We start from the raw sequence: 16785 nt of genomic DNA, 5'->3' as shown, positions 1-16785 counted from the left end.
GGTGGTTCATAATGTGTCCAGGGATCAGTGGCTGAAGATGCACACTGAATATTTATATTGATTATTAATTGCATGTTCACTGTGTTGCTTATTTCTATGAATTCTTCTGTGGAATTCCTGTTGTAGCGCAACAGAATATAAAATATATAAACGACAATTAAAAATAGAACTAAGAATCATACAGCACTTAGCACAGCACACTGCTACAATGGGCTGAAAAATCATGAAGCAATCTGCCATGGTTGTTGTTTTTTTTTTTTTGGCAATTTCCATGTGGTCCGCAGGGGGAAAGTTTTGGAACCAAGTGTCTAAGCAGAACCCAGGTATCACTTGAAACGAGTAGAGGAAGATGGGGCAGCAGCGGGGGGCCACTAGGTGGCGCATCGGAAGATGGCTGACAATAACATCTCTCCGACCCACACGAGGTAATTTGGAGGCTATGATGGGGGTAATTAGCCTCCTTAACCCCCCCAGGATTGTGGGGGGGATGGCCCTTGCCTGCTGTGCCCTATACCACCCCCGAATTTGTGGGGGTGGGGGCACTAGGCACAAAGCCCTCCTGTGGGATTCCGGCACTCCTGGACGCCGTCCCTGATTCGCGCCGCTAGTTGCAAGCAACTTCAAAAGAAACAATTTGGACGAGATAAATTGCACATGCTTCAAGGAAAAAGGGGAGTAAAGACTGCTGACAGAAGAGATCTCTGATAACAAGACAAGAATAAAATATGAGAAGATACGTCAAGATACGGTATGACTGAGGGGGGAGGGGGGAAAAACCTGCCTTCCTTTTTCTTATGTGATTTAACAAGAATCCCCTCCCCTAATGAGTCAGAAACTAAGGACTTAAGCTGTGGATTTAAGGATGTGTGGAGATAAACTTTCGAACCAAAGCAATGTTTCAAGATGAAGCTGGAAAGCTAAGAGTTTTGGAATGACGCAGTTAAAAATGCCATCGCCATTTTGGGAGGCATTGTTGGAGCTCTTGGGTCTGGGAGGAGAAAGAGAGAAATAGAGTTGTTTACATATCGTGGATCAACTTCTCGGTGGGACTTAAGAGCGACAAATGCCAAATTTATGATGGAAAGAGCGATGTTATCTACGAAGGAGATATATGGAAACCATCTGGACTTAGTGGAGGAATGGGAAATCCACACAGGATTATTATTTTGCTTATCGGCTTAAGGAGACTAACAGAAGAGATCGTAAAGGAAAAATAGAAATTATATGAACAAGATATGATGTGGAAACACCAAGATAAGACTGGATAGAATTATGAATTTTGTTTGGACTGATTGGGACTGATTTGGACATTAACGCAGTAATAAGAAGATGATCTGAATCCCCCTTTGGATCTTGAAGTATGGGTTCCCCCAACAAAATTTAAAAATTTGGCTTTGTAATTTGGAATTTATGTGATGTGATTTAATTTGATGTGATTGGCCAGTTAATAAAAATTATTTTTTTTTAAAAAAAGAATAAGATGGGGCAGCAGCACTCCCCTGACTGCTGGTCATAGGCTAAGTAGTGGTCAGGTGGAAAGCCTGACGGATTAGCTCCACCAGTGCATTTGCCTCATGCCATGCCACACACACCCCACAGCAATGCAGGTGGCCGACAGTCAGGTGTGCGCTGCTGCCCCACCATGGTGCCCACTACTGCTTGAAACCGTCACTTAAGGAATCAGGTGAGGACCTTGAAGGAGAAGTAGAAAGACACTCAAATCCATCCTTACCTCTTAGCGGTGGGAAAGTAACGAGAGCACGAGGCGCCATCCCAGGCGCAGTATGGGTCCCTAGCAAGGCAGCACTCTGCACAGGCTTTACCATACACATCACAGCGGTGCAAAGGAAGCTGTGAAACTCCAACAGCTGAGCCAATGTAGAGCTGTTGCTGTTTGTGGCAGGAGAGAGAGAGAGAGAGACATGGTAAGTAAGCCTGTTTCGTTCAAGAAGAATCTCCTTCATTTATCTCTCAGCACTTTTAGCACTTTCAACATGCCGCACAAGTTCTAAAATTCAGAGTCATTCGACTCTTGCTTCTTCTCTGTGTTAAGGATCAAATTGGTTAAGAAATTCCATTTGTGTGGATTCCAGTGTGGACCGACCTGTCTCACTCCTCCCAGACTAATGTGTGGACCACAATTCTTGGCTCAAAACGTTTTAGGATAAAACATATTTAGAAATGCATACTGCAATAGGATATGTAATTACAACTGTATTTAAATAGTCTTTTAAAAAATCAAATAGGATTTTGCATGCATTTTTTTTAATAAAAAAGGTAAGTTGCAGATAAATACAGAAACAGGATGGAATGGACTTTTAGGAACAAATATATGCAAATTTGATACAGACCAGAATCCATCTATCTTTATAAAGGAATCTCCCATAGGGAGAATCATAATTTCCAGCTGTGCCTAAAGTGCTGCAAGGCCCTTTTTGAACATTACATCATGCAGCTGAACATGGGAATGTGGATTCCTGTACATACCAGCTTCCCACTCCACATTTCCATAGTCCACACCTGCCTATCTGCCCATCCTCCCTTCCAGGTCAACTGAATCCTGAACACCATCTCCAGCCTGACAAATTAAGGTTTCTCCTGCACGGCAAAACCCTTTGTTCTTGTACCTGAACTATCACAGAAGTATCAAGCGTTTCATGAACTTGATTCATTTGGAAGGTTAACTAACAAGAGTCTTCTGCCACCACCTGATTAAGCAGAAAAACCTGGAGAAAAACACGCTGCCTCGACTTTGGAGGTCTGCAACAGCCCCTCTGCTCCCACAGAGCATCTGACGGCACAAGCTCTTCTGTTTGCTTCAGTGGGGAGGGAGGCAGCCAAGGGATGAGTTTTGGGAGGCTGCTTTGATTTGTTATCTTTTGCTCTGCACGGGACGTAAAGTTCATCACGTCACTCCATGAAAAGCCCCAAGTTCACAAAGAACAATGCATTTAATATCTAAAGCTGCGAGTGCACAAGAATCAGGAATCAACATGCTCTCAAAAACGCCTCTAATTCAAAGATGCAATCAATGCCAGGAGCTTGTCATAGTGCATCACCTACGTGTATTGTTTTCTTTCCTCCTCCCTTCACTTGGGGCTACACCAACACTTTATAGGCTTCACTTTACGTGAATAACTTAGCTAGAGAAAACTTTTAATATTGTAAATTTGTTTTCCGAGGGATCAGGGAGAATTGTAATCCCTCCTGAATACATAAAGGGGCCTTTGATCGAGAAGTTGTGCTTAAATGCATGGTTCATTATACAGTGTAATCTGCTCCTTTAAAAAGAATGTACTTGTAAAAATAATCAAAAGCAGAGCATTCTGGTACCATATGAATATATATATATATATATATATATATATATATATACTTGACAGCTTTGTTTTGAAAATAGTTTTCTCTAGAATAGCACATTCTTTTAAATCTCCCCCTACCCCTTGTTGTTTTAGGTGATAAACTGTGCGAGGGAAGTGGCCCCAAACAAAATATTTCATGTCAAACTCATTCATTTTAGGCAAGTTTCCAGTACTCAATGGGGTTCCTAGCTGGACTGCCCAGAATTCTGACTATTGAGATGGCTTTACCCCTTTCTCATCGAAAGCTATATCAGTGGCTGATATGATACACATCTGTTTTCATATCTTTAAAAAGAATACCAAACATATGCATCTGAAAGATTTGTTGTAAATTTAGAAAAGTTACATAAATAGAACATGGGCTTGTGGTGTATCTGCAGCTTGCCTCAATATGTTCCAGAAATCACACACAAAATGTTTCCAAACGCCTATCAAAGTCTGTCTCACAAGTTTCATTTTTACAAAATGTGTCCGTTTCAGCCACCATTACTCTAGTTGTTGTAAGAAGATCCTGTGCCCAAGCGTGATGCTCCTTATTTACGTTAGAAGCCTAATTCCGATATGTAACTCTACATTATAAAACCAGCCCTGTACAAAGTCAGACCAACAATCCACGGGTGAGTCTGCTGGACGTCCCTGGAGATGCTGGAGATTTAACACGCAGAGCTAAGCTATGGCCCTCCCTCATAGCCTTTGGCCAATAAGGCTCAATTTTAATGCAGCTTCATCTAATGGATAAGAGAACTCTCACATTTTCTCCCCAACAGATTCCATGGTGAGCAGCTTTAGAGACAGGCAGGCCAATCTTCCCATAGTGCAGAAGGTCTAAAGAAAGTGGACTCACTCTGCATCTTCAGGCTGCTTCAAGGATGTAGGGTGGTGCAAGGCATAGCTGTCAACTTTCAGATTTGAAAATAAGGGGTCAGCAGCCTCAAAATTAAGGGATCAGCAGCCTTACCTGTCCTAGGGAGCCTCGAAAATAAGGGATCAGCAGTTTCACCTGTCCCGGGGACAGTCTATGGGATATCTAACAATCTGGGATAGTAGCAGGAAGCAGTGGGAAATGGAATAAGGGAATTTCCCGCAAAAAAAGGGAAGGTTGACAGCTATGGTGCAAGGTGCTAAAGTGTGCTATGGGAACCAAGCCCTCTGGGTTCCTTTGCCAGAATGGCCCCTCTTTCATGTCTTCCCTTCGTCATGTCTGAAGTGCCTCCCAAATTCTGACTGCCAAAGTACTGTCATGCATTTGTGGATGGCCACATTCCCCTATATTCCTGAGTGTAATCGAAGTAAGACTCAGTCAAGGCTGGGGGAGTTAAAACTGTGCCAAACAAGGGACCCCTGAATTTAGCATGTTAAAACACAAGCCAGGCTGGCTTCCTGCATCCTGGAAATCACCAGCTCATGGTGGTTCCAGATGGGTAGCAATTGCTTGACATCGATAGCATGACAACTCCCACTTTGTATAAAGCAGTCGCTAAACACTGAAAACTTCCATTGTGATCAATGGGTCTTTGTAAAAGTGAATCTTGCACATTCATTCGCCCCTAGTTCATCGGTAGGCAAACTAAGGCCCGGGAGGCAGATCCAGCCCAATCGCCTTCTCAATCCGGCCCATGGACGGTCCGGGAATCAGTGTGTTTTTACATGAGTAGAATGTGTGCTTTTATTTAAAATGCATCCCTGGGTTATTTGTGGGGCATAGGAATTAGTTCATTTTTCTCTCTCCAAAATATAGTCCGGCCCCCCACAAGGTCTGAGGGATAGTGGACCGGCCCCCTGCTGAAAAAGTTTGCTGACCCCTGCACTGAAAACTTCCATTGTGATCAATGGGTCTTTGTAAAAGTGCATTTTGCACATTCATTAGCCCCTAGTTGGTGTTATAGAGAAAGAAGCAGGTGAGAAGCAAGCCTGGTAGTGATTGTGCGAATGTTGGAGAACAGGAGTTTTGACCCTCATGACCTGCAGCCAGTGACTCCTGGGGATGCAACATCTCTAGAGCTCGAAACAAAGATCTTTGTTTCAGAGACTAATTAGGCAGTTCATTTCCACTTCATAGCTAGCGAAGCACACGTCAAGACTTTCCCTCTTCTTTGTCTGTCAGAATTTCCATAAGAAACTAGAAACATTTATGAAAAGGAATGGGAGGCAGCTGGCACCAATATATTTTCAGGCAAGCAAGTTAAGGTCTCTGAAATATGGGACCCAATAACTATTTAAGAGTCTCAAGATTGTATGTACAGTACCTGCTTTGTGGAAATCTTCATGGCTGAAATAGCTGTGGGTTCCTGGAAAAGAGAGTTACAGTTATAGCAAAGATGCTTTAAATAGCTGCTTCCCTTAAGACGATGAGAACTGGGTGCCTCGGCGTGGATTGCTCTTACTGACTTTCACGCTGAAACACCGTTGTTGCTATGGATGCATTCAAATGGATTTGTGCCTGCGCAATTGTGCATGTTGAAACTCAACACCAGGATTAATCAAGCATGCATTCTACAAAGGTCCAGTGGAGGCGTCATAGCAGTCCTGCAAAAATAGCGGTTTGCAAATTGGGAGCCAGCTTCAGGAATGCACACTTATGTCCCTTTCTCAGTGGGAATCATCCCCCCTTTAACCATGGTTTAGCATCATACTGAAGCTAACCAGGGTCCCTCTTCTTCAGGGCTTATCAACTGCTGTGTGATTTCTTTGCTTCATAATATTGGCAACTGCTAGGGGGACAGGGAACTGCAGATCATGATGATGTCGCCATACCAGTAAATATGCAAAATGGTATGTAGAGGGGGACAACTCCGAGCAGGGCAGCTATTTCTGGTAGGAATTCCACACTGAGGAATATGTGTAGATCTGCCTTATGGATTGTAGACCTTTCTATTTTCTTATAGTTTCCTCATACGGGTTCAGTTTCGATCAAGGTACGCTGACATAGCCTGCTTCAAGCTTTCACACTTCACCCCCGGCGAGCCCATGGGGAACTGGATATGGCTCAGTAGATGCTAAGCATGCAGACTCTCCAGTGCAAATGGGTTATTAAACCTGGTATTGGAAGGCATCAATTACAGGCCTTACCGAAATGTTTGCTCAGCTGTTCAGGGAGACACTGCACAAATCAGGTTAAAAAGGCATTTGTTATCAGTGCAATACATCTGGAATGCCTTCAGTTTGGCTGGAGCTGTCAATGAAAAGTGTTGTGTTCGGTATACTGCAACTCAGGCTGTTAAATTCATTCTTTGGTGACATAAAATTAGATCCACCCACCCCAGGGATATGGGAAAACTCAAAAGTGATGGGTTGCATTGAAACTTCGTATCAGATTTCTACCTAGGACTCGATTCCTTTGGCGCATTAACCAACCCCCCTTCAAACTCCAGCTGCACCTGCAAGGAGAATAATTTCAACAGTATTTTATGGCAGCTGATAAGGAGCTCTTGGGGTCATGCTGAATGTTGAGGTGTGTGCATCCCCAGGCACCTTCACACCAGGATGTTCAACGCAGCAAGGGAGCAAAGAAATTGCAATGCCTCCTTCTAACAGTTTCTGGTGGTCCCTTCTTTCTACCTTTTCTTTTTGCCCTTCAAGGGCAAAGCAAGGGCAAATCTGCACTGCCACACCAAATAGCACCTTTGCCAAGCCTGTCTTTCTCCTACCACTTTCTCTCCTGACTGCTAAGCCAGTTTGGACTTTGGAATTAGCTTGGGACAAGCGGAAAGCAAGAGACAAGGAGGTAGCTAAGCACCCGTCCTCCTGCCCACATGTGCAACGGACACTAAGGGTGGAGTTTCAGCCTCAATGTCAGCTGTCGAAGATGTTTTTGCTGTCAGTTTCATCACTGAGTCCACCCGTTTTTTTTGGCTAAGGACTCACCTCGCCAGATTCTGCCAGCCTCTGTTTCTGATTGATCAGATACTGCTCTGGCTCCGCCCCAGACATGCATGGGTCAACTACTCATCACAGCTCCATGCCCGCCCCAGCACAGGTGGTGGGACTCAAAACCAAAGTTGGAAACCACTTTTTCAAGGCTGGAAAATGTGATACAATGGTCTTCTCTCTCACTCTCTCCCCCCCCCCCCAATCTGAGTCACCATAGCCTACCTCTAGGCATCTGAAATGTAAGGCAAAAACCTTCAGGACAGAAGACATGATTTGTTCCAGAAAGTGAGACAAAGCACCTCTCCTTTTAGAAATTAAGCTCTTGGCTTGTCTCTTTAATTTTTGGCTTAACGGAGCGTGGCATTCGTTTTGTTTCATTTGTAGAAGCTCATGCAACGGCCAGGTCCCTAGACTGCTTTATATTATAAGTAGCCGATTTGCTGCAGGCAACAGAGAAAACAACCACAGGCCACCAGTGACTCTTGTGATTTCATCTCATTCCTTGAAATTTATTTCTTATTCAAAACCAGGGGCTCAGATACCCCCTGCACAATTAACCGGAACCTGACAATGAGGCACACCTCACTGAGTCAGTGTCTCATTCACACACAGCTTGCACTTCTAATGTAAAGCCCAGAACGTTGCATGCAAACAGTCCTAGAATACATGGCCCAAATAACATGGTGCCTATTCATAAGGCAAAGCAAGCAAGTGTTGGGATGGGCGGAAATCAAGAAGTCTCGCTTTGTAGGATGCTGCTTCTAGGAGAAGGGAAATCTTGACATGGGACAGCCTGAGAGGATTTGTGAATCAGAACAGGACTGTCATTTTCTTTCTTTTTTAATTCTTAGCCAGTTAAGTTTTAACAGTGACGATTAATTAAGTAAATCTACATAAATTTGCAGATGAGTAAACAAGAATTCTGATGAAAGACTGGAAGCTCTCAGATGCTTGGTCCATCTAGGTCAGAAGCATCTACAACGACTGGCTCTGGCTCTCTGGGGATCCAGTCAAGGGATCCAGGCATCACACCTGAGGCCCTCCAATCTCTGTGATCTACCATTGAGCAAGGAAAACAAACAATTCCCTTTGTTTCTAGACAATGCTTCCATATGTTGCAGTTGGCATCATCTTTAAAAAGGCATCCCTCGCTGCGTAGGAGAGATGTGGAATCCCACTTCCAAGATAAATTGTAAATTCTTACATTAAAGTAACTCATTTTTTTTTAAATCTGCCTGCCTGACTATGGGACAAGTTTTTAACTGATCAAAATGTTTATTGAATCAAGTTGATTAATCGGCAGTACAACTCAATCTCAGCTTTATCTTCTCATTTTCTCCATACTCCCCAGGATGGCACAAGATCAAAATCCATTTAAACAAAAACATGCATTGGAAATCAGCTCCTAAAACCATGCCAACTTTTGCCTACATTGTGTACTTCTTCAAAATTATTCTTAATTGTCATGTCATAGAAACCCTCAATGTCAGATAACAGACTTTTCACTACGCCTTTGTCTTCATGTCATATGCCCAGATGTAGAATTAATTCTGTATATTTTTCTGGGGAGAAGACAGGCAGCAAGACCTTCAAATGTTACAGATGGTTTTCACTGTAAATTGCAAACAGTCATATCTATTGGTTTTAGCGGCCCAGTGAACAAGGGGGGGGGGGGAAAGGAGGGGAGGAGAGTCAGCAATATAATTTTTGCTATTAGCTCACAACTGGCACTGAAAGCTCTGAGGTTTATTTTGACTAGTGCCTGAATCTCTAATTGAGAAGCTAATTAGAAAGGTTTGCTGGACTCTTGCGTGCCTGCCTCAGCTGCCTGCAGGGGGTGGCGGGGGCAGTAGCAGCAGGGGAGCGAAAACAGATAACCAACTTTTCAGTCACACTCACCCGAAAGACTGTCATTTCTTCCAGCAAAACGTCCTCCAAATCATGCCAGGTCTCTTTAGGGATAGAAACTACTTTCAAAACTGTCCCAATATCTGAAATAAAAACAGATAACCATTTCCCCCCTTGAGTCCAAGAGCAGTCCAATCTCATATCTACAGAAGTTTTACGTTTCCCACAATACAAATCATCGTATTTCAAAAAGGGGATTATGCAGCAATGCATTCTTTAGAGTCGGCTCCATACAATACCCACTTACCTTCAAAATGATCTCAAAAGTTCTTAAAAGTTTCCAAAGAAGGATTATATTGAAATCTTTTAATTGCAAAAAAAACCCCAAAATCTGAACCCTGAACCCATTTTAGCTGTCAGCAAATGAACAGGGCAGTGTAATGTTACCAATGAAATGTCAGCTGCCACAAATGTGTATTTAAAGCCAGGAATACACAGGATCAGCCAGGGCTACACTTTATGATTTATTCTCAAGTCCAAAGTATTTCATGTTTTCTTTTTCTTTTCTTTTTTAAAATAATAATACAAGGGCAGATGTGAAAGTGAGACTTCATGGGGATCGACAGACAGCTGGAGGGACACTGCCAAATTAATTAAGTTGTTAGATCTGTTAGGAATCAGCTGGTGATTCTGAACAGTGCAGAGTTTGAGTTGAGAGTCCTGCACTGGACTATATGATCCTTTGGGTTCCCAATTCTATGATTCTTTGAGATACAGCAACCAATATTGATGCTGTGTTTTCTCAGAACCTTATCAGGCATAGGGGATGGCGTCCCTGGAAGATATATATATATATATATATATATATATATATATATATATATATACACACACACCGCTCTATACCCGAAGGTCTCAGTGCAGTTCACATAAAATATAAAATACATAAAGTCAAAACAAAACCAGCAACCTAATAAAAAAACAAAGAAACCCAAAAGAGCCAGCATTTTTAAGCAGGGTATAGGATGTAGATCAAGTCAGGCAAAGGCCTGGTTGAAAAGGAACATTTTTGCCTGGCGCCTAAAGGTGTACAGTGGTACCTCTGGTTGCGAACGGGATCCATTCCAGAGGCCCGTTCGCAACGTGAACAGCCCCCAACCTGAAGTGCCGTATTTGCGCAGGTGCGCGGTGCGATTTGGCACTTGTGTGCATGCGCGAAGCGCGATTTATTTATTTTTTTTATAAAATATTTATTGAAATTTTAGAAAAACATAGGTTTACAGAATACAAAAAAAAACATAGAAAAAGAAAAAGGTAAAAAAAGAAAACATACAAAAATACATAAAAAATAAAAAATAAAAATACAAAATACAAAATAAAAAACGGATAGATAAAAAAGAGTTAAAAACAAATCCATTTTTTATAACTTTAAACTCATTAGCTTGTTTCCTTGACCTCCTCACACCTCCCCTTTTTGTATTCCCATTTAAATAATCAAATCAGCAAATCCTTACTCTCTTTCGTTTATCTTAACTCTATATCTTAACATATTATAACTCTGTATTTTCATCCATTATCAATTCATTTTTGCATATTCTCATTAACTTTGTTGCTATTGCCACTTATTTTCAATCTAGCATCATTTTTAACATTCATTAATTTTACAGTGTTTCTGCAAATAGTCTTTAAATTTCTTCCAATCTTCTTCCACCAACTCTTCTCCCAGGTCTCGGATTCTGCCAGTCATTTCCGCTAGTTCCATATAATCCGTCACCTTCATCTGCCACTCTTCCAGGGTGGGTAAATCTTGTGTCTTCCAATACTTTGCAATGAGTATTCTTGCTGCTGTTGTTGCATACATGAAGAAAGTTCTATCCTTCTTTGGCACCAATTGGCCGACTATGCCCAGGAGAAAGGCCTCTGGTTTCTTCAGGAAGGTATATTTAAACACCTTTTTCATTTCATTATAGATCATCTCCCAGAAAGCCTTAATCTTTGGGCATGTCCACCAAAGGTGAAAGAATGTACCTTCATTTTCTTTACATTTCCAACATTTGTTATTGGGCAAATGATATATTTTTGCAAGCTTGACTGGTGTCATGTACCACCTGTACATCATTTTCATAATATTCTCTCTTAAGGCATTACATGCCGTAAATTTCATACTGGTGGTCCACAACTGTTCCCAGTCCGCAAACATAATGTTATGACCAATATCTTGTGCCCATTTAATCATTGCAGATTTAACCGTTTCATCCTGCGTATTCCATTTCAACAGCAAGTTATACATTCTTGAAAGTATCTTAGTTTTGGGATCTAACAATTCTGTTTCCAATTTTCATTTTTCCACCTGGAAGCCAATTTTTTTGTCCAAATTATAGGCCTCTCTTATTTGATAATAATGAAGCCAGTCTCACACTTTATCTTTTAATTTCTCAAAACTCTGCAAGTTCAATTTATCTCCTTCTTGTTCCAATATTTCCCAATATTTCGGCCATTTAGCCTCCATATTGAGCTTTTTCTGAGCCTTCGCTCCCATTGGTGACAACCACCTTGGAGTTTTATTTTCCAGTAAGTCTTTGTATCTTATCCAGACATTGAACAATGCTTTCCTGACAATATGGTTTTTAAATGCTTTATGTGCTTTAACCTTGTCGTACCACAAATATGCATGCCACCCAAAAACATTGTTAAAACCTTCTAGGTCCAAAATGTCCGTGTTCTCAAGAAGCAGCCAGTCTTTCAAGCAGCAGAATGCTGCTGATTCATAGTAAAGTTTAAGGTCTGGCAGGGCAAATCCGCTTCTTTCCTTTGCATCAGTTAATATTTTAAATTTTATTCTGGGCTTCTTGCCCTGCCAGACAAATCTAGAAATATCTCTCTGCCACTTCTTGAAACAGTCCATCTTGTCCAAAATTTGCAATGATTGAAATAAAAACAACATTTTTGGCAATACATTCATCTTTATAGCTGCAATTCGACCCAACAAGGAAAGCTTCAAATTTGACCATATTTCTAAGTCTTTTTTCACTTCTGTCCAACATTTCTCATAGTTATCTTTAAATAAGTTTAAGTTCTTAGCAGTCATATTAAACTGAACAAGACAAAAACTAAAGTTCTTGAGAAAAACTTAACACCGATTGAGAAAGAGAGGTTTCAGAAGGAGACTGGTTTAACATTAGCTAAGAAAGTAAAATATTTGGGGGTTAATATGACTAATATGACTGCGCGAAGCACGATTTAGCACTACTGCGCATGCGCATGCGCAAGCGGCAAAACCTGGAAGTAACCCTTTCCGGTACTTCCGGGTCGCTGCGGGACGCTACCTGAGAAAATGTAACATGAAGCAAACGTAACATGAGGTATGACTGTACAGTCATACCTTGGGTTGAATGTGCTTCGGGATGAGCATGTTTGAGTTGCGTTCTGCGGCAACTCGGAAGTAATGGAGCGCGTTACTTCCGGGTTTTGCTGCTTGCACATGTGCGGACACTCAAAATGACTTCACACGCATGCACAGAAACGGCGAAAAGCAACGCGCGGATGCGCAGACGTGCCGTCGCTGGTTACGTTCGCTTCTAGATGCGGACGAGGCTCCAGAACGGATCCCGTTCGCATCTAGAGGTACCACTGTATAGTGAAGGTACCAGGCGATAGCTAGTCTGTTGCAGGTTTTTTGAGAACTGTTTGCAAGGGGCAAACTAAAGAGCCCAGAATTATAGGGGAAATAATTTCCTTTGGATGTGCTTTAAATGTATCCTGTGTGTGCAGGATTACCGACTTTTGGCCTTGCCGCTGTTCATCTGCCTCCAACGGCAGCTTTTTTTTTTTTTTTTTGGCAGCCAGTGATAACATTTCTCCCTCTACTGTGAAAAGCTTCCCCTGCCGTAGGCAGACAAATCACTTCACCCAACACTGCAGAATAACTGACCTGCAAATTGTCAGTTTTTCTTAATGGAGTATTCCAGGTGGAAGAGGGGAAGGGGATAAAAACACTTTACTAAGCTTAGAAGTTGTGCGGGGATGCAGGGGGCAAAGGATGTCATTCGGAAGCTACCATTTTAAACAAAGTCTATATCAATTTTGTCAGCATCAAAGACTGGAAGATTTAAGTTCTTGCAGCAGGAGGAGAGACCACTACAAAGTAATGGAGAACTGGATTATTGCCATGTTTAAAACATTTTGAACTCTACAACAGAGGTTTGACAAAGCCAAAGAAGTCAGCCTAGCAGATAGGCATTAAATCTTTAAGATAAATAGTTCTATTTTAAGAGGGACCTCCCCCCCCCATTAGTGGTTTGCTGCTCTCTAAAGCCTCTGAGGTCAAATGCACAATGTCTTAAGCCCTACAGTGTCTCTGATCGGCCCTCAGGCATCCAAAGCGAAGCTTTATCTGTACTCAAGATCAGGCTTACGTGGAATAATATTTCAAACCATTTCACACAAAGTGAACCAGGCCCCTCATTTCAGATCAGCAAGCTTTGGCGAGTAACTCATCTTACAAGATAAAATTACTGTTATTAATTCACGTTTACTGAAAGATGGACTCGAGACTGTGTTAAACGATCCGCTCCTGCCCTCAAGTCAAATTATGAGGGCAAAAATATGCATTTTGGTCTGCTGGAGAGGGATTGAAGTGAACCATCACTGAGGTGAGAGTTAGAGCAAATTATCCAGATGTATACTTAAAACAACAAGAATGCTGAATTAATCACATTTCCTTTCCACTAAGACTCAGGGAAACAACATAACTTACTTCCTCCTTAACTTGCACTAGACCTCGGGAAAAGATGGTGGTATTTTCATTTAGCATTTATTTTTGTTTAAGTGACGCTGCTGTGGCCCTTGCTATAGTGGGAATTATAATCTCGTTCTCTGAGATTAATCAAGGGAAGTAATAGTGCCACTGTATTCTGCTCTGGTCAGACCTCACCTGGAGTACTGTGTCCAGTTCTGGGCACCACAGTTCAAGAATGACACTGACAAACTGGAATGTGTCCAGAGGAGGGCAACCAAAATGGACAAAGGCCTGGAAACGATGCCTTATGAGGAACGGCTAAGGGAGCTGGGCATGTTTAGCCTGGAGAAGAGGAGGTTATGGGGTGATATGATAGCCATGTTCAAATATATAAAAGGATGTCACATAGAGGAGGGAGAAAGGTTGTTTTCTGCTGCTCCAGAGAAGCGGACACGGAGCAATGGATCCAAACTACAAGAAAGAAGATTCCACCTAAACATTAGGAAGAACTTCCTGACAGTAAGAGCTGTTTGACAGTGGAATTTGCTGCCAAGGAGTGTGGTGGAGTCTCCTTCTTTGGAGGTCTTTAAGCAGAGGCTTGACAACCATATGCCAGGAGTGCCCTGGTGGTGTTTCCTGCTTGGCAGGGGGTTGGACTCGATGGCCCTTGTGGTCTCTTCCAACTCTATGATTCTATGATTCTATGATTCTATGATAGGTAACTGTCAGACTCAGATGAGATTTAAGATGGAAGCCTGCTGGCGCTCCTTGTGAGCTGGGTAGGACTGCAGACCGGAAGACAAGGGGACAGTCTTGCTTTTCCAGAGATCAGGATAAAAAAAGACTGAAGTCACACACAGCTTGAACTTAATCCAAGCTTTAATTGAATTAGTATTAAATTGGGAGTCCCCAGGGGTTGGCAGCAGAAGGGAGAATACAGAACTAAAAGCTGCTGCAGACAAAGTGTTTTGGACTAGCGTGCTCTCTAACGTGCTATATTCAGGACATTTATTTTGGGGAAGTATTTTGGATATGGGAAATTATTCAAATGTGCAAGCTCCAAGCTACAAACTGAAACGGCATAGTCCAGACACAAGTTTATCATCCAGTGAGAAATTGGGTCTAGAGTTATTTAAATGGATGTGGTCATTACGTCAATCAAGTAAATTGCAGTCCACCCAAAATAGAGTCGAGCCTTGCCTGTAAGCAATTCAGTGAGCCACACTAGAAGACACAGACAGGGCTCTTTTTCAGCAGGAACCCACCGGAACTCAGTTCCAGCACCTCTCAGGCAGGTGCCATTGCCATTCAAAGAGAACAAGGGAGGCGTTCATGGTGAGTTTTGGCACCTCTTGTTTTAGAAATATAGCACTGGCTACTTTCCACCAAAAACTGCTTTGGTGCAAGTCCATTCATGTTGACAGTACTTGCACAGAAGGAATGCCAAACATATTGGACTCTTCTGCTCTGCTTTCCATTCACGTTCTAAAGAGGTTTGCGGAGCCTTACCTGTCCCAATGAACATGACGTCATACTGGCCATCCTCTGCATCTACCCGATCAACCACGATTTGTGTGAACTGGTAATCCAAATCTGTTTTGATCATTATGGGGCGATTATTGATGGGAAATACAGGGTTGTACATCGCTGGGTGGCTTCTTGCGAATGTGATGACTTCATCAGGAAGATCCTTGGTTGAGTCAAAGCCACCAAATGTTTTGCTTGGACACTGGGGAGGGGGATGGCAAAAGAGAATATTGTCAAGAGATTACAACAGTGAAATTCCCATTTCCTCAGTGTATACACTGAAGTCTTCACAACAACCTTAGGTTTTTACATGGTGCTGCTGCATCATCATCATACTGTGTCCAATGCTACTCCTGCTCAGAGGTTTTATTAGTAGTGTCCTTTATTTTAATAGGTCTACTCTGAGTAGGACTAAAGTTGGTTACAACCTAGCATCGCCAATATAGAAATAGATGAGTCAATCTGTGTTGGGATATACAATCCCTCCAGTATATGCAAGCCAGTGACTTGCTGAATTCAAATCTCAGCATTAGCAGAAGATTGCCAAGTGTCTGTAGGTAAATTGCATTTTATGGGGATAATAATAATACTGGCCTGAGCATTCAGATAAATCGTGCTGTTAGAGAGTTCCAGTCAAACACCTGATTTGGCTTCCACTCTGCCTTCACCTCTTACTCCAACTCCAAACAATTCTTAGCTTGGGGAAGGGGGAGGTGGTACCAGGTGAATTTGGACCAAGCTCAAAGGGGGCTTTACTCAACCTGAATTGGGGCAGCCCTGTTCAAGTTCACATTTCAAGCTTCCCTCTCGCCTCATTCCTAAAGACGTGTAAAGTGCTTTGAACACTTGAAGTGTAAAATATTGATAGCATTATTATACTTTGTGTTCATTTCCTTTGATTTGAGAACACAAATGCCCTAGTGTTGAAATAACCTGCATCGCCTATGTATTCCTAAAACATACAGCACTTGAAAGCCAAAATGTAATTAAACAACAATCCTGATCTTGCAACATGCTCTGTAGGGAGAAAAATCAATTATCATGGCTATCATCTTATTAACAATTCATCAGGGAGGACATTAAAAACAACAACACGTGTCTTTTAAAAGAATAGGAAGATGTCCTCCATCGCAGCACCAGTTCTATGTAGCCTGGTTTTTATCATATATTAGGTATCATTTTATTATGTGCTTTTTCCTAGCAACAAAACTTAAGTATCCACTTTTATTAGTGAATATCAGAGCCTGAGATAATTGCATATCAAACACAATTAAAAACCAGAAAAACTGCAGGAGGTTCCCTTCTTCTGTTTTTTGTTATCAATGCCACATTCTAGCAGTTAAATAATACCAACAATTAACAACAGTTTTTTCATAGCTTATAGCAATTTTGCATTAGAAAAAATCCATATTTCACATCCCAAAGGCAATCTTGATTTTC

At 41.9% G+C, this 16785-nt stretch overlaps 1 protein-coding gene across 1 annotated transcript in view; it reads right to left on the bottom strand.

Annotated features, from left to right (window-relative positions):
• The window catches only part of SEMA3A (semaphorin 3A), a 190413-nt gene that overhangs the window by 14404 nt on the left and 159224 nt on the right, over positions 1 to 16785 (bottom strand). The window contains exons 11-14 of the mRNA XM_083615606.1: positions 15328 to 15547; positions 9132 to 9223; positions 5609 to 5650; positions 1733 to 1890 (exon numbers count right to left, since the gene is read on the bottom strand). Of these exons, the coding sequence (XP_083471732.1) occupies positions 1733 to 1890; positions 5609 to 5650; positions 9132 to 9223; positions 15328 to 15547 (512 nt within the window). The remainder of the gene's footprint in view (positions 1 to 1732; positions 1891 to 5608; positions 5651 to 9131; positions 9224 to 15327; positions 15548 to 16785) is intronic.

The sequence above is a fragment of the Podarcis filfolensis genome (assembly GCF_964270895.1).
Source record: "Podarcis filfolensis genome assembly, chromosome: 5".
Taxonomy (NCBI): domain Eukaryota; kingdom Metazoa; phylum Chordata; class Lepidosauria; order Squamata; family Lacertidae; genus Podarcis; species Podarcis filfolensis.
The sequence above is the reverse complement of the archived record's forward strand: the minus strand, read 5'-3'. Positions and strand labels throughout refer to the sequence as shown.